The sequence below is a fragment of the Lolium rigidum genome, chromosome 6 (genome assembly GCF_022539505.1).
Source record: "Lolium rigidum isolate FL_2022 chromosome 6, APGP_CSIRO_Lrig_0.1, whole genome shotgun sequence".
In the NCBI taxonomy this organism is placed as follows: Eukaryota; Viridiplantae; Streptophyta; class Magnoliopsida; order Poales; family Poaceae; genus Lolium; species Lolium rigidum.
The window spans coordinates 93,001,540-93,020,461 of NC_061513.1; the positions used below are offsets into that span (position 1 = coordinate 93,001,540).

Here is an 18,922-nt window from a genome sequence, read left to right on the forward strand (position 1 = left end):
CAGTACTCCTTTACAAGTCTTTTATATATCCCCAAGTCGTTACTTTTAATAATATAAATGTATAATCATAAAATTTATTATTAGAATATACAACATCTTAAATTTCTAATGATATACCCTATCCGTCTCAAAAAAGCTTCTCAACTATTTGTAGATACAGATATACCTGTAACAAAAAAATATATCTATATACATCCGAATCCAGATAAAGTTGAAAAGCCTTTTGTGGAACGGAGGTAGTATCTTTTATAATATACATTGTACTTCCTCCTGGCCAAAATTAAGTGCGTATAAATTTTTCTAAAATCAAACAATATACAGTTTAACTAAATATATAGACAAAAATATCGGCTTCTAGAGTTCAAAATCAGTACCGTTAGATTCATCCTAATGTATACTTTATATGGTATATATTTGATATTTTAGATATAGATATAAATAATTTTACATAGTTTAACTTTAAAAAAATCTTATATAGTCCCTCCATTCATAAATAAGTGGACGTGCTAGATTCGAGTCACTATGCTATATCCGGAGACTTCGTCCCCGACCTTGCCCGGCTGATCTAGGCGTCTTGTTTTGCTCATGTCAGCCACTCAATGGGTGCAAGATCTTGGATGTCAAGGCGGCGACCTCGAAAGGTAGAATGCGTGGGCGTCTATGCCAAATGACGTGGCGGCTGTGGTGGCTTTGTTATTTGGTTATTTGGATGGAGAGGAGCATGCACCCAAAGATCATGGAGTTGACGGGCGCTTTGGCAATGACTTCTCCTAGATCGTGTTCTGTCGGCTAGGTTCTGGTATATTGGACGGTCTGAGTTATCAAGGATTTTTTGGGGAAAAAACTCAATATTTTGATGCCAACGACCGAGATGTAATGGCCGTGGTAACCCTTTTTGTGGTTAGCTTCGCCGCGCTACAACTTTTGGATGAAAACGCTTGACCGGTTTTAGCGATGGTGGGGCGCGCGTCTATGAGGAAGCAGGCCAAGGGGCTCTCTCTTGTCCTCCCCCAGTTGAGAGTCGTCTCGTGCTCTCCAGCTCCTCTCCCCTTCCTACCGGACGGCCTCCCCTAGTCCCCTGTATATTATAGTAGTAGTAGGTCTAGGGGTTGGTCCTCGTGCCAGTTTGGCGTTATGTCGTTGAGGTGGATTCATCTGGAACCGACGAGCTGTTCCAGGAGAGGTGTGCTGGAGGTGTTGTGGCTTGGAGAGCTCCTGGGGCTGAGGCGGTGATCTGCGACACTTCTCCGTCAACCTCTTCAATAAAGCTCGACCGCGGAGCTCGGGATCCATTCAATCTGCAGGCTCCTCTACTCCGTCCTTTTGGTCGAGAGGGGAGGCCGAGATCTACTGCTCGTGGTTCTATGGCTCGGCGGGGCGGTCTTGAGCATGCGGTGCACGCGAGTTGGAAGCTGAGTCATCCTTTGGAGTTCATCAACACCGGATGTTGTGCACCGGAGTTATCTGTGGCGATTGGAGTCGCTCCTTGCCAGGAAGTTTCGTTCTTCCACAGCCGTTCTTCCTCCTTAGAAGGATCTTCATCGACTCCATGGTGGAACCATAGCCGGCGTTTCCCCAAGTGGCATGTTCCCTGGTGGCGGTGCAGGTGCCCGGACCAGGAGCTTGCTCAGATGTGGCGGAGAGGACCGAGACCTGATTGCGATTTCAATTTTTGTCCTAGGGTTCCTGCTTGTAAAACTTGATGCCTTATCTTTCATTACCTTATTAGTTAGGGGTCTCAATGTAACTTTGTATCTGCCGTGTGACTAATACAGCTTCCAGGCCCTTCATGGCATTACCCGTTCAAAAAAATAAAGACTAATACAGCTTCCAGACCGTTCATAGCCTTACCCGTTCAAAAAAAAAGAGATGGGAGTAGACTTGTATTGCATATGAACCTGAGAACTTGAATTGCTAATGTTGCATGTTCATTTCAAGCTGGTCTGTGTTTTTTGGGGGTAAAAATAGAACTTTATTGTGAAGTAGGAACTTTATTGTGAAGCTCCTCAATGACAACATCAAGGACTCAACTGGACCAAACGATAGTTCTCTCCTCTGCTCTCGCAAGATTTCCGAGACAGTGACTAATCCTAACCTCTAAACGATCTACTTTTACAAACTTTCACAATCTATCTTGATTAGATAAAAGCCTAATATCAAAAATAATGCTTACAAACGGTGAGCGATCTAGTGACTTCTCAGAAGCAACACGAATGACCTAGGAGCAATCCGACTCCACTATGATAGGTAAGAGACTATGTTCCAAGGCTAGCTCCAAGCCTTCCTTACAAGCCAACAGTTCTACTTCAACAGCTTCAACACAACGTGACAACAAACGACATGCAAAAACAATGATATTCCCATCGGCACCTCTAAGCACCATGCCACGTCCTACCGTGTCTTCATCCAATTTAAATGAGCCATCAATAGTTAATTTAACCCATCCATCACGGGTTTCAATCAGATTTTACCAAGTGGTTTCATGGGCTGCTCAGGTCGAACTACTGAGACGGCATTGACAATCAGTTGTTTGCTCATTATAATCGTTTCCGTGGGTTCATCCGAATTTCTTGGGATCTTTAGAGAAACTTCTTAGGATCTTTAGAGAAACCTTTTGAAAGACTCAACTGATGGCGGGAGCTTTTCATGTGTTACTTCATTACGATTGTGCCAGGCACGCCAAGCTACCAGAACAGAACAATCATCTGCTTAGGTACAAAGGTTAGTAGCGATCTAAACCAAATTGAAGAAGAGAGCTGCATATTTTTATTTGGTGAAAGGTTCTAGACATTCTCATATTTCGCCAAATACCGAACGCATAGAAACAGTGATACAAGGCATGAGCACCATCTTCTTTCTCCATCCCACAAATGTTAGTCTGTTGGCTTGCAAAAGTTCTCCATCTCCTGTATCGTACAATTATAGTCTACGCATATTTGTGCTAATTAGTCTACACTCATTGACTCACTTGCCGACGGTTTAAGTCAAGCATTCCATACGCTGATTAGTCAGTACTCTGAGCAATTTAAGTCTTAGGAAATGCAGCTAACAGATACGTTTAGTGTCTAAAATAAAATATATCATCAAAAATACTTTCAAAAGACAAAGGTATATTAGATAATTATCCGCTAAAATACACCGATGTAGGATTATAGTATATCGCGCTAACTAGAGCAAGCCGTTTCTCGGAGCCACGAGATAGCCATGGAAACAGCCGCGCGGCAGCACGCTAGCATGCATGCATGCAGAAGAGCAGAAGCATTGAAACCGTTGATCGCTCTGCTTCGTAACTAGCGATCGACACCGACGCGAGGCGTACAGTTGTAGTATAGCAGTAAACACGAGGCGGCTGAGCGACGTGTCGCGCCTCGTCGTGGCTGTGCCGCCACGCGGCTAGTTCTGTCCGAGTCACCGGCTCATCACCGCTCACCAGCAGCCGGCCGACGCTTGGCTTTGTCTCTTGCGTTGCATGGGCTCCTGTATCTCCTCGCGTGGATCCGACACGGAGCCCGTCTCCTCTCCATGATCCCGCCTCAGGATCGATGCGTCGTGGCCAACGGCGTGTTTCTCACGCTGCGGCCCCTCGTTTAATTAACACCCGCACTCGCAGTTCTAAACTCGATCTTTTTTTTTCTGAGGGGGCTCGTGTTCTTCCCGCCGTATGACGTAAAAGTTTTATCTTAACTCAGTTTTCTCTCTCCGACTACCCACAAGCAGTGGCGGACTCAGGATTTTCTCAAAGGGTATACTGCACCGAAAGTTTTACATCTTATTTGCAAGACTTTTTTCTCCAAATAAAAATATCAAATGATGATTATAAATATGACAAATAATGAAATAAAATACATTTTTGAATTATAATCAACATGTGAAGTGTATGATATATTAACCATCGATGGGCAGCTCTAATATTAAACTAACTCTCGCCGTTGTGAGCGATCTTAAATTTTCAAAGTACTCGATCACAGGATAATCATTTCGGCAACAATTAAAATATAATTAAATTGTAGTAAAAAAACAGTAATATATGTAAAACAGATATTACAAAAAGCTAAAATGCAAAATATAAAAAATATTACTACCAAAAATATTTATCAGCTGACTAAATTATGAGAGATAATGCTAGTATCATAGGTAGATACCGTATCATAGCACATACTACTAGAAAATTTTAGTGTCAAATAAATCTTGTACATATATTTGCATTGAGATTCTATAAATCAATTAATACAAGGGTACTATAATACTAGTTATATGATATTATGCATTGTGACTAGTCTCTCACCTGAAATATGTTCTACTACTTCTTATGTCTTGGTTCATAGAGCTTGCGCATATGCCTAGATCGTAAATTTAAACATAATGATACAAGATATATATTATAAAATGTATAATATTAGAAAACTCATATGTTTAACATTTTAGTGACATAATTTTTATGTGATATAAGTGATATTATGTTATCCAAACTAATAACCTAGTACCTCTGTATTAGAATATAGCACATCTTTGTAAACTATATTAGCCTATCAAAATATTTTATATTTTATAACGGACCGGGAGTGGTGTTTTGGCACATGGAAGTATATGCTTCCTATATTTTGAAATCCAACTTACACATATTTTAAAATGTCAAAAAGGTTAAAATAAAAAAATTCTCGTACATCTTCACCTCCTACACACCCACAAAATCGTTTCATGAAAAAAAATCGACTTGGCGTGTGACATGTGTAAAAAAATAGAATTTGGTGCTAAAAATAAGGTTTTTCACAAAAAGATTCTATTTTTTTTACATATACCAAAAATAATATTGATTTTTCATAAAACTTGACGAATATACATATATTGTGGGATATACATGTAGAATGTTTTGCCAAAAAAAAATTAACACTTTGAAAAATGTTTTTTCGGTAGAAGGAGCATATGCACCCTGATTGCTGAATTGAATTTCCGAGGTAACATTGTACTAACATTGTTAAGAAACTGACGTCTCTGTGCTGTATATGGCCTTGTCCTATTTGCTGTACTTGTATATACTCCAAGATCTCCCTTTTATTGTGTCTGAAATACATACAAAATATTATATATAATGGTGTGCAAAACACCGGAATTCATCAATGTTGTAGCATTAGCCACGTTTATTATTACGATCATGGTATCTTATTGCAAGATATGGTACAAGATATGGTACGTATTGATGTCACACCATACTATATCTCGACGCCGTATTGACAGTTTCCTAAGCTTGAGATACTTCCAGATATACATAAGCGTAAATCCGTGTGGCGTTCATACTATGCAAAATGGGAGAACGAAGGAACGTGACTCGAAAATCCACACATTGACCAGGCTGTGCCGGGGTATAATACTGGCTTCACTGAATCCTGTGAGCCGCACACTCCGTATAATTCTTTCCTTTGTCAGCGAACGCAGACTCGCACACACATCCTTTTCTTCTTCTCCGTGGCAAGCATCGGAAGAGCCTAGCTTTCCACCCTCTCGATCACCAAGGCGTCCTGATTGTTTAAGCTTGGTGCCATCGCAATCCGGCTCCAAGTCCAATAGGAGAGCTATCTTGCCATGGTCGCGCGGCATCCTTTCCTTGCCACCGAAGCAGACAGGAGGTAGCCGGCCATGAGAGCGACCATGCCGTGCTTGCATGGGCATGGGCATGGCGGCAAGGCCGTCTGTGCTGTGGCCGGTTGCCTTGCGTTCGTGACCTTCCTGGTGGTCGCCTTGGATCCCAGGACTCGATCTTCGTCCTGGTTCCTCTCTTCCTCTTCCTCTTCTTCTCCCGGCGTTTTCTCCCCGTTGCTGCCAACTGCGAGGGGCAGCAATGGTGGCAGCGGCGCCAGCGGTGGCCCTCTGTTGGCCACCTCTAGTGACGGCGCTGGCGGCGATTCGGGTGGCAAGAACAGCACCGGCAAGGAGGTGCTGTTCACCGGTGGCGGTGGCCGTGACCCGCTGGTGGCGTCCTTCGCCAACGCTGACTCTGGTTACGTCGACGACCAGCCGCCTCACGTCTCCGTCGCGCCGGCTCCTTCTCCGGCTCCGGTAAGAATGTTCTCCAGCTTGTCCTCTCGATCTCGTCGAAAATACATTAAATCAATTCCATTTTAGTTTTCCTTCAATTGTTTCCAGTTACTTCTGCTCTGTAAGTGTGAAACGGAATTAGTTTCAGTAGTTTCCGTATGGATTCTGCTGGCATCGGAGACGCGTGCATCGGTGCGCGCGACGCAACCTCTCTCGCGCGCACAGAAATTTCGTGATTTTCTTTTTTTGACAACCCCCCAAAAAAAGAAAGGTGTGAACAAAAGTTAATTACCTTTACGTAAAAATTGTACCCCTATTAAATTTCTCCGTGTAGAAATAGCAATAGTTAAGAATTTGCTGATAGGGTTGCCATATCCGAAATGTGGACATATGCCGATTTTGGTTTATCTTTGTATCCTTCTTATCTGGTAATCCTTGGTTTCGAACGACAATAATTGCTTTCTATTCCTGCCAGAAATGAACTGGCACGTATAAAATTCACATCAATAGTTTCCTAAAAGAACCACATCAATAGTTTTGTTCATGGATCAGATGGCGTATACACTAGAGAAAAAGATATATTCCTCTCTCTTTCTAGCTATCGAGACCAAAAAAACATGCGAGATGCTCTTGTCTTGGTGCTAACAGGTTCAAGTCACACGGAAAGACATATTCGTCCCTTCCTTGAACTTGACATGAGGGCACAACGTTCTGGATCATTGCTGTATACGTGTATAATATGCATCCAGGATTGTACAGGACCACACAAGTAGGGATTTGGACGGTTTGATCCAAATCGGCCGGCACTGGCTCTACTATGTTTTTTGGGCTGCACAAAGCTTACAGCAAAATGAAATTGCTTGCCAAAATCCTTAACAACGTTTGTGTCACACGGTTTGTTGGATAAAACCTTTCTGAATAACCTTACACACAAGAATACATGTTTCATGTTTGTTCTGCACAAGAATGATCAGTGTTATTTGCCAATGACCATTGCTCTTGAGAGCATCATCCGATCACATGTGCGATCTAATTCCTAGGAACGCACTATTCGTCCATAAGTATTCAACCAGTTGTCACTGTGCTATATATATGGGCCCAAAATTACGTATCAGAAACTGTTGCTAACTAAATCTGTTTGGATCAAACAGTTGCCTCGTTTGTTCAGTCTGCACTTAAAAAGTGGAAACTTTGCATTGATCCATATGCCTGTTCTGTTTATGTATGATTTAGAACTGGCAATAGGTTTTGAGTATTCAGAAAGTAAAGTTTACATCCTTCGCTTTGTTTGTATGGAGCATGATTTAATCGAATCTACTAATATTCTAAAACGTTTTGAACTGGTTAATACACGTATGATGAGTTGCTCAGATGTCATTTTGTGTATGACAGGAAAGTGGATTTGACGATGATGCAAGGCCGGACGGCGTGATTGAAGTAGTGCCAGTAATACAACAGAGGAGGAGGAATGTGAAATTAGAGAGGTTAGAACTCGGTCTCGCAAAAGCTCGTTCAGTGATAAGGGAAGCCATTCGAAACAAGGACAACAGGCCTCCGTTAACAGACAAAGACTATGTGCCGGTTGGACCGGTGTATAGGAATGCCTATGCGTTTCACAGGTACTCTAATTCCTTTTGCCCCTCATGAACATTTTACCATCAGGGATCGAAATGGATGACGAATAGTATCGAGAAAGATGTCTGACTACATTTTATTCAGTAATGGCACACAGTCTCGGTGCCACCGAATCTGATCTCTGTTTGCTCATTTCGGTAGGAGCTACTTGGAGATGGAAAAGCTGTTCAAGATCTATGTCTACGAAGAAGGCGAGCCACCGGTGTTCCACGACGGGCCGTGCCGCAGCATATACTCGACAGAGGGCAGATTCATATACGCGATGGAGATGGAAAACCGGATGCGCACGACGGATCCTGAGCTTGCTCATGTTTTCTTCCTTCCGTTCAGTGTTGTCAAGATGGTGAAGATGATCTATGAGCCCAACTCGCACGACATGAGCCCGCTGCGACGGACCGTCTTTGACTACATCGATGTGTTGTCGACCAAGTACCCGTACTGGAACCGGAGCGTCGGAGCGGATCACTTCATGCTCTCCTGCCACGACTGGGTAAGCAAACATGTACTGTAGCATTTCCGGAGGTTGTTGAACATGATGGGGGGCATGGTTTTGGCCAATCTTGCAAATACTCATCTCTGTTAATTGGGTACATCAGTGGCTGTCAGTTTGAAGGGGTATTAACATAGGAAATATTCAGTAAAAGATGGACTCTGATGGCGGATGGTTCTGTTCTGTGACAGGGGCCGTATGTGTCGTCGGCGGACGGCCACCTCTTCTCCAACTCCATCCGGGTGTTGTGCAACGCCAACACGTCGGAAGGCTTCAATCCTTCCAAGGACGTCTCTTTGCCGGAGATCAACCTCCGGAGCGACGTCATCGACAAGCATGTCGTTGGCGGCCCGTCGGCGTCGCAGCGCCCCATCCTGGCATTCTTCGCGGGCGGCGACCACGGCCCCGTCAGGCCGGTGCTCCTGGAGCACTGGAAGGGCAAGGACGACGACGTGCGGGTGAGCGAGTACCTGCCTCAGGGCGTGTCGTACATCGACGTGATGCGGCAGAGCAAGTTCTGCCTCTGCCCCAGCGGGTACGAGGTGGCCAGCCCCAGGGTGGTGGAGGCCATCTACCTGGAGTGCGTGCCGGTGGTCATCGGCGACGACTACGTGCTGCCTTTCAGCGACGTGCTCAACTGGTCGGCGTTCTCCGTGCGGGTGTCCGTGCCGGACATACCGAACCTTAAGAGGATCCTCGCCGGCGTGTCGCCCCGGCAGTACATCCGGATGAAGCGGCGGGTGAGGATCGTGCGCCGCCACTTCATGGTGAACGGCCCGCCGCAGCGCTTCGACGTGTTCCACATGATCCTGCACTCCATCTGGCTCAGGAGGCTCAACATCAGGCTCCACGGAGAGGACTGAAATTAAATCTGAAATAGGAGTATTCTTTTTTTTTTTGGAAGCTTGATGAAAAGTTCAGTTCATAGATTCTGACAGGCGGTTGGCATTGGGAAATTGGCGTGGGCCGTAGAGTTTGTTTCAGTCTTCAGTGCCATGTGTATACAGCGCATGTTGGAGAGTTTTTGGGCGTGTGGGAAGATATATGTGCAAATTCCCTTCAACATAGATTTCTTAAGGTCTCGAATCATACTGTTTTTCTTCCCATTTGTTGCAGAGTTTGTTTTGTGCTTGTTAATGGTGGTCTTCACTTGTTTGGAACGATTGATTTTCACCTGCGCATGCAAGGAAATGGCAACAACAAAACAACTTTGATCTCCACTTCTTGCATCTAGTACACATGCGCATGCATATTCGCCCAGCGCCTGATTCGCGTAATTGATCCCGCATTTCCACTCGGGGTACATGTAGATCTTGAATGTATCTACATATAATACATGGATATGTTGTAATTTTGTTTTTAATAATTAAATAATATATTTTAGTGTTAACTAGCAAGATGGCCCTCGCAAATGCGAGGGCATCATCTTTTTGTTTTTAAGTGGTTGAAGAACATTTTTTTGTTTTATGAATGTTCATATTATGCGTGATACATAATAATGTTGTTCTATGACAATCATGGATATTGCGGTAAAGAAAATTTCTCGTGTGCGATTATCATTTTTTAGTTCATTCAAATATGTAAACATCATGTTGTCATTTCTTAGACATCATAGTTATTTGGTCCGAAAACTATATACTTTCATAAGTGTTTCTTCCTTGCGCAACTACATGCCTAATAATGAACCACTAATCCTCCACCTCCATACACAAATCTCATTAATCAGTCTCTCCTTTTTACTTGGATAACCCTGTCATGTCATATAAACTTAGAATTTAGAACAAATTTAGTTGATCAATTTCTTGTTCTATAATCCTTAAGTTTCAGCATGTACAGCTCCTCGCAAGTATAGGTTGCAAGGTTGTGAGTAGACCAACCAATTAATTTTAACTTACTCTTCCTGGTTATATATTATATCATGTTGATCTGCTTTCAATTTTTTTTCATGGTTAATCAGTTTTGTAGTTTTTTAATGGGCAATCAGTTTTGGAGTTTGTCTCCTACACATATGAATTAATTCTGGAATTTTCCCATCACCGGATCAGTTTTTGTGTTTTTGCTTTGAAGGGACATCAGCTTTTGAGTTAGCTTCATGTACGTTCTTACTCATCATCTCGTTGATGAAACTTTTCTTTCGACGACCAATGATCTTTTGAGTTCTTTATGAAGAAGGATGAGCTTTTTTTAAACACACGTATAGAATGAGCTTTTGAGTTAGCTTTTTTTTACTCATTCACGGCACTTGTTCATCTATATTTTGGCACTTGTTCATCTATATTTTGGCGAATCAAGCAGGGAATAAATCCCATATAGAAAAATCCCAGAACATGAATAGCTGATCAGTCTATTAAGAAAGAAAGATACACCAGCTGTCTGATTCGGTTTGTAAAATAATTGTAGAGACCAGCTAGCTTGCCTAAGTCTGTACGCACAAAAAAAAAGTGCTCAGCTATTTGGCATATCTTACTATCTCGTAACATCATGTAAATTATATTGGACAGTTACTTACTTATCTCATATCATTATCTAGATCATGTACCCACTCCCTCTCGAAAAGAATATCAAAAATTTATCAAAACTTAGATGTATCTATAGACTATTTCGTCTATAGATATATCTGATTTTAGATAAATCTGCGGTATATTTTTGAGACAGATTGAGTACGCATCTACTACTTATCTCATATCATTATCTAAATCATGTACCCACTTCCTTCCAAAAAGATGTGAAAATTTTATTGAAACTTAGACGTATCTAGATACTATTTTATCTATAGATACATCTAAATTTAAACAAATCTATGACATATTTTTGAGGCAGTTAATCACTAACATTTATCTTATTTCGTCTTTTTACTACAAGTTCGTCTACGTGTATGGCCGATAGTCTAGCACACACGTCATTTTTTCTTCCTGTGGTCTAGTCCATTTATCCTAGATTCCTATTTTCTTTCTTGGATTTGAACTTCTCCTAGTAAACAACGTTGTTAGTTGGTCCATGTCTTAGGACGCTCAAAGATAAGTTAAACGAAGCTGTACAAATTAGTTACGCTGAGTTTTTCTCCTAGACGTGTTGGACATATTTTTTTATTATAAAATAAAAGATAATAGATGTGTCAAACGTGGTCACCCAGTTACGTTAATATTAGCCTTTTATTAAATCATAGCCGTAAATTTTAGATCTAACAGCTAAAATAATTCTGATGATGTGGATTAACGTGGTGTCTCTATTTTAAACTTCCGTATTGTGCTTTTAGTATATAAATAGATACTAAAGATCACCTGATAAATATATCCATGCATAATGTAATCCGTTGTATCGGAGGTATTTATGTCAACATCAGTGGATCTCCCAATTCACCGGTTGTCAACCCGAAGGTCCAACTCCCAAGCTGAGCAAGCAGAAGGCGTCGAGCTAGCCAAGGCATGTAGCGAGCTTGATGAGCTTACAAAGGGGATGGACCCTTCATTCAGCCAAGGGAGTCCGCGCTGGTGTTGGGCAGGTTCAGACAAGAACTTGCTCCTGATGCGGAGACCTCGCTATGAACAGAGGGATTTAGATATAGCTACTCCTAAGACAAGTAAAATGAGACAAAATTAGGGTTTGATAGTTTTCTTCGATAGCCCCGTCTTTCCCATACACACGGGACTTATAGTCTGGTACAACCATTCTTACAGCAGAGACAAGAGAGGACGGTGAAAAGTAAAACTGGAACGGTAACAACACTCGACTGACTAACAGTAGCCGTTGATCCTCCAGATCCTCTGTTAGCCGTCTGATCGACACAAACCATTTAGGTGAGTTAACTGAATTGAGATACAGTTGGTGTGCAGAAGTGTAGGTTCTGACAATACCCCCTCCTGGAGAGCAAACTTGCCCTCAAGTTGCAGTGTTGCTGTTAGGAAATCAAGACTTGATTGTACTTGAGTAAAAGGCAGGAAAAACTCTCTTGATAAAATTCGCATCCCCCCATGATGCATCAGGAAGGTTCTGCCACTCCACTAGCCACTATGTAACGAGTATCTTGTTCCTCGGTGAGGATATTGTTTCCAAAACTTGCAGTGGCTCAGTCCTGATCTTGCCATCGTCTCCGACGAGCGGAAGGCCTTGTTCAGGAACCGCATGACTGCCAAGGTGTTTTTTTAGTTGGCTTACATGGAAGACGGGATGGATGCTAACACCATCAACAAGAAACAACTTGTATGCTAGTGTACCGATTTTCGTCAGCACATGGAATGGCCCGTAGTACTTACTTGTTAGCTTGATTGACTGACGAATGCCGAAGGAAATCATTCTGTAAGGTTGCATTCGAAGATAAACTATATCACCAATTTCAAATGATCTTTCTGTGTGTTTGGCGTCGGCATATTTCTTCATTCTTACTTGAGCTTGTGTGAGGTTTCCCTTGAGGCGTGTAAGCATTTCTTGCTTTTCCCTTAATAAGTCCTTGGTGTTAGTATCTGTAGGTCCAGGGATAGATACCTCACCAGTCATTGGAGGAGCATAGCCATAAAGAGCTTGAAATGGCAACACCTTCAAGGCTGTATGATAGGTTGTATTGTACCACCACTCTGCGAGTGGGATCCATGCTATCCATTTATGTGAATATGTCTCCAGACATTGGTTAACACGTTTAGATTGACCATCAGTTTATGGATGATACGTTGTACTAAGCTTGAGCTTGACATTAAGGGATTTGAAGACCTGTTGCCACATGGCACTGGTGAATATGGGATCCCTATCTGTCACAAAATGCTGATGGGAGGGCCGTGCAGCTTGAAGACATTCTCCACGAATGCTTTAGTAACTGGATGAGTGGAGTATGGATGAGGTAGAGGTCTAAAGTGGGAGTATTTGGTCATTCTATCCACCACTACCAGTATCACCTCTTTTCCCTGTGATTTTGGTAGTCCTTCAATGAAATCCATGGTGAGGTGTTGAAATGCCATGGCAGGTGGGTCTAAGGGTTTTAGGAGGCCTAGGTATTGACAATGCTCGGCTTTGGTGCGCTAGCAGATGACACACTCTAAGACAAACTTTTGCATATTATTTTTGAGTCACGACCAGTAGAATATCCGTTTGATGCGCTGATAACTTACCACCATGCCGGAGTGGCCTCCAATAGCAGAGGCATGTAGGGATTCCATCAATTGGTGCTGCAGGTTTTTATCTAGACCAATGTAGATGCGCCCTTTATGTCGCAGAACACCAGCTTGTAGAGTGTAGTGAGGTTCAGAGGCTGGTTGTACTGTGATTTTTTGGAGGAGTTCCTGGCAGTGAGGGTCACCAACATAATTTTGCTCCACCGAGTCAACCCAAGATGGTGTGATGGCTATTGTTTCCATTTTCTGACATGGTTTCCTGCTCAGAGCATCTGCAGCTTTGTTTTCTTTTCCTTTCATGTACTCTATTGTATAAGTGAATTACAAAAGTTTAAGCAATAGCTTGTGTTGGATCCCTTAAGCAACTTTCTGATCAGTAAGGAATTTGAGGCTCTGCTTGATCAGTTTTTATTTTAAGCTCCGTGCCTAAGAAATAGTGCCGCCATCTCTTCAATGATTCCAAAATGGCCAGGGCTTCCTTGTCGCATGTAGACATTGTAGCTGCTTTACTTCGCAAGGTCTTGCTGAAATAAGCAATCGGCTTGCCCTACTGCATGAGTACTGCTCCCAAACCCGTGCCGCTAGCATCAGTTTCCAATGTAAAGGGTAGTTGGAAGTTAGGTAAGGCCATGACTGGAGCAGTGACCAAACTTGTCTTGAGCTATTCAAATGCAACGGACCGTGTGGTTGTCCATTTTAAGGAATCTTTCTTGAGGAGGTCATGCAAGGGACAACAAATAAGTCCATAATCTTTGACGAATCTGCAGTAATAGCCTGGTAACCTGAGGAATCCTCTCAACTGTGTTATGCTGGTTGGAAAAGGCCAAGCCTTGACTGCTTCAATCTTTTTTGGATCCGTTACAACACCTTGTTCAGAAATCACATGCCCCAAGTATTCCACTTGTTTAGTGGCAAAGACACACTTGTTGAGCTTGGCAAAGAGGTTATGTGCTCTAAGCTTGGTCAGTACCACTTTTAAGTGTTCCAAGTGTTCCTCTTTTGTTTTTCTATATACCAGAATGTCGTCAAAGAAGACCAACAGAAATTTGTGAAGATATCCAACAAACACATTGTTCACGAGGGATTGAAATGTCGTTGGGGCGTTAGTCAATCCGAAGGGCATAACTAGGTACTCAAAATGTCCAAAGTATGTCCTGAAAGCTGTTTTATGAATGTCTTCTAGCCTTATCCTTATTTGATGATATCCTGATCGAAGATCCAGTTTACTGAGGAAAGAAGCCCCATTGAGTTCATCCAATAAGTCCTCTAGTACTGGAATGGGGAATTTATCTTTAATTGTTTGTGAGTTGAGCTTTCTATAGTCTATGTACAATCGCTAGGTACCATTCTTCTTTCTGACTAGTATGGCTAGGGAGGCATAAGAGCTGTTGCTCTGACGGATCACCGAATTTGCCAACAATTCTTTAATTTGATTTTCCATCTCATCTTTCTGCCTATGTGGGATTCTATATGGTCTTATCCGAGGAGATTCTAATCCTTGTTTCAGAGGGATTGTGTGATCATTTGCTCTTTCTGGGGGAAGCCCTTGGGGTTCTTCAAAGATATCCGCAAACTCTGCTAGGAGTGCTTGAATTTCATCGTCTTCAGTTTGTTTAGTAGATGGTGTGCTAGCTGATAAAGGGAAGAGATAGTATCCAGTTGCTCCTTTATTCAACTCTTTCTCAAGTTGATCGATAGACATGAGATGCACTCCTCTTTTTAGAGAGTTATCCTTCAAGAAGAATTTCCTTTTCCCTTCGATTATGATCTTCACCTTTCTGGTATCATAGTCAAATGTGACAGGACTATGTGTTAACATCCAATCACCACCAAGCACTAGATCATATCCTTTGAGATGTAGTACTTTAAAAGAATTGTGAAATGTTTATCCTTGGATAGTATAGTCTAGGGATTGCACATGAGCTCCAGTTTGTAGTGTTCCACCCCTGCCACATGCGCAATTTCTAAGTTGTTGTTGATTGTAGTGCACTGAATCTTGGTGGAGAACTTGAGGTCGATGAAAGTATGTGTGCTGCCAGTGTCCAAGAGTGTTATGCCTTGCTTGCCTCCAGTGTTCACCATAATTATGAATGTGTTACTGGATACATTTCCTCTTTCTACTTGTATGGATATTTGCATGAATTGAGGTTCTTCTGTGTTATCAAGAGGTGGTGGTGCCTTGTCAACAGATTCTTCTTCTTCCCGTTGATCATCATCTGATCGTTCGGTTTCCTCAGATGTCATGAGGTTTAGCTTCTTGTACTGCTGGCAACGGTGTCCAAAAAACCATTTTTGGCCCTAGTATCTGCATGAGCGAGGCTCATTGGTTTTGCCCTCAGCTTTTGTTGGTGGTTTATCTAGATCCTTTCTTGTTACTGGGGTCTCAGTATCTTGCTTGGTTTTTAAGAATGGATGCGAGTTGTAGCTAGATTCTGAGTACTGGTTCGAGGACATCAGCTTCGTGTGACTCAAAGCAGCCGCATTAACACTTTGCTCCATATTCCTGGCATGTTCTACTGCCCGATATAAGGTTTTTGGTTCAAAAGACTTGAGATGATGTCGAATCTCGGTCTTGAATTCATTGATGTAACATTTGATGTAGTATGGTTCTTTTACATCAGGGTTTTCCTTTCTGTAATTAGCCATCTTTTCTTCAAAACTGTCTGTATATTCTGAGATAGTGTTGGTGCCTTGCTTGATGGTATTGAAGTCATCCACGACATCTGGTGAATGCAAAGCGAGCAATGAGAGCATCACAAAATTGATTCCAGTTCAAGTTTTCCTCAAGCACCCCAGAATTGCGTAACCAGGTATCAACTCTTCCCGTGATATACATATGAGCATATATAGTCAAATTTGGCATCCTCTGGAACATAGACCATATCAAAATACTTCTTTGTCATCCAAAGCCATTCTTGAGGATTAGTGCCATCAAATCTAGGAAAATCCATTTTTGGAGCTTTTCCAATGGATATGTAGAATTGTGTATCTCTATAAAATCCTTGATTGTTATGCTCTCTATTGTTGGGTCCCCTATCATGATGCTAGTGCTCTCGGTTTGGGTTCCCCTGATTCCTGTTTGTGGCATGGTTGGGATTGTAGTGGTTGGTGTGGTGATGTTTGGGTTGTAGATGGGTGGGTTTTGTTGGTAGTATGGGTTTGGGTTGTATGGAATAGGGTTGGGTTGGTTGTATGGTGGGAGGTGGAGTAAATAGGCATATTTGGTTGTGGGTTGTAGTTTGGTTGTGGTTGGTATGTGGAGGAAGGATATGGTTGTGGTTCTTGATAGGAGAATTGGGTGTGATAGTATTGGGTTTCGTAGTATGCCTGCCGATACTCATGTGATGCATATGCATGCTCCTGGTACCCTTGAGACTGTGGATCATACCTTGATAGGTCATGAGGATCAGCATCAGGCTCTGGTTGCTCGTGGTATGTTGCAGACGTGCCATTCTTCCTGCACGAGTGAGGAGGGCCTTCATGCCAAATGTATTCATCTTTTTTCACCAGAAGAGGAAGGCTGTTGCTTTGGTGGTTCTGTTTCCTTCCCCGCAGGTTGCTTTTCCAGACCAGCAGTGAGAAGAGCTTCTAGCCGAGACTGAGAGTTCTTCCATCTGAGTCTGCACCCCATCGACCTTACCACCGATTTCTTCTGCGCGATTATTGACGCTCTCTAGGTCCAACCTGAGCGCCTCAATTTCCTGTGCAGTTGCTTCCGGAACCTTGGACTTAGTCATTTCGTCGAACGCCTTGCGCGCACTCCACCACCGCCGTCTACCGCCGCCAGCACCCGCCTCCAAGACGCACAAATCAAGAGTAGGACCGGGATTTGACCGCCGGGGGAGATGATCCCCAGTAACCGCGCTGCTTCGCTCGATTTGCGCCCGAACTGTGCCGCCTCCCAGTCGCCACCGTCGACCACGTCGTAGAGGATGTCACCACACCCGCGCCACCGTCGACTACACCCCACCACCTCGAAAAGGAAGAGGAGGGAGGGCCCTTTTACGAGAGATCCCAACCGCCCTCGTCGCCCAATTCGATTCTTCGCCGTAGATCCCGCGCCACCGCGCTCTGCCCGATTGGAAAAAAAAAATCGGCCAAGGAAGGCCTTGCTCTGATACTAGTTTGTCAGATCATGATAACCCACAAGTATAGGGGATCGCAACAGTCTTCGAGGGAAGTAAAACCCAAATTTATTGATTCGACACAAGGGGAGGTAAAGAATACTTATAAGCCTTAACAACTGAGTTGTCAATTCAGCTGCACCTGGAAAAGCACTAGTAACAGGGGTGATGTGAAAGTAGCGATGATATGAGAGCAATAGTAACAAGATAACACGACAGCGAGTAATAGTAATATGAGAGCAATGGCACCGGAAAATAGTTGATACTACTTCCAATGACATGTAGAACGAGTATATGATGATGAAAGATGGACCGGGGTTCCCGACTATCTACACTAGTGGTAACTCTCCAATAACAAGTGTTGGGTGAACAAATTATAGTTGGGCAATTAATAGGATTGAAATAGCATTAAGACAGAACATCAAGATCATTAATCATGTAGGCATGTTTTCCATATATAGTCATACGTGCTCGCAATGAGAAACTTGTACAACATCTTTTGTCCTACCAGGCCGGTGGCAGCCGGGCCTCTAGGGAATCTACTGGAAATTAAGGTACTCCTTTTAATAGAGCACCGGAGCAAAGCATTAACACTCTGTGAAAACATGTGATCCTCATACCTAAGCCTTTCCCTCCAGTTGTCCCAATTTCTGTCACTTTGGGACCTTTGATTCCGGACATAGACATGTGCATACAACTTGTAGATACAATCTAAGCAATAAGTATAGAGCTTAAATCTAAGATCATGCCACTCGGGCCCTAGTGACAAGCATTAAACACAACAAGATTGCAGCAACAATAACTTCATAAACTTTGTAGATAGACAATCATAATGTAACAATCCATCGGATCCCGACAAACACAACACCGATTACATCGGATGAATCTCAATCATGTAAGGCAGCTCATGAGATCATTGTATTGAAGTACATGGGGGAGAGAATACCAACTAGCTACGGCTAGAACCCGTAGTCCATGGGGGAACTACTCACGGAGCATGATGGAGGCGGTGGCGTCGATGGAGATGGCTTCCGGGGCACTTCCCCGTCCCGGCAGGGTGCCGGAACGGAGACTTCGTCCCCCGAAACGGAGTTTCGCGATGGTGGCGGCGCCCCGGAGTCTTTCCGGAGTTTCGTCAATTGGTATCGCGTTTTTAGGTCGAAAGGGCTTATATAGGCGAAGAGGCGGCGCAGGAGGGGCACCAGGGCGCCCTCCCCATAGGCCGGCGTGGCCAGGGGCCTGCCCGCGCGGCCCTATGGTGTGGGGCCCCTGGGCCTCCTCTCCGGGTCTCCTTCGGTGTCCTGGTCCGTCTCGGTGAATTATGATGTTTGGTCTTCGTTTCGTCGAATTCCGAGAATATTGCCCGAACAGCCTTTCTGGAACCAAAAACAGCAGAAAACAGGAACTGGCACTTCGGCATCTTGTTAATTGGTAAGTTCCGGAAAATGCATAAAACATTATAAAGTGCAAGCAAAACATGTAAGTATTGTTATAAAACAAGCATGGAACATGAGAAATTATAGGTACGTTGGAGACGT

General features: G+C 43.2%; 1 protein-coding gene across 1 annotated transcript; it reads left to right on the top strand.

Moving 5' to 3' along the window:
- Positions 1-5,403: 5,403 nt before the first annotated feature.
- On the top strand, positions 5,404-9,223 carry LOC124667060 (probable glycosyltransferase At5g03795). Its single transcript, XM_047204390.1, has 4 exons — positions 5,404-6,054; positions 7,426-7,652; positions 7,810-8,158; positions 8,350-9,223. Exons 1-4 carry the CDS (start codon positions 5,635-5,637, stop codon positions 9,019-9,021), a joined length of 1,668 nt encoding a protein of 555 aa, XP_047060346.1. The 5' UTR covers positions 5,404-5,634; the 3' UTR covers positions 9,022-9,223.
- The last annotated feature ends 9,699 nt before the right edge of the window (positions 9,224-18,922 follow it).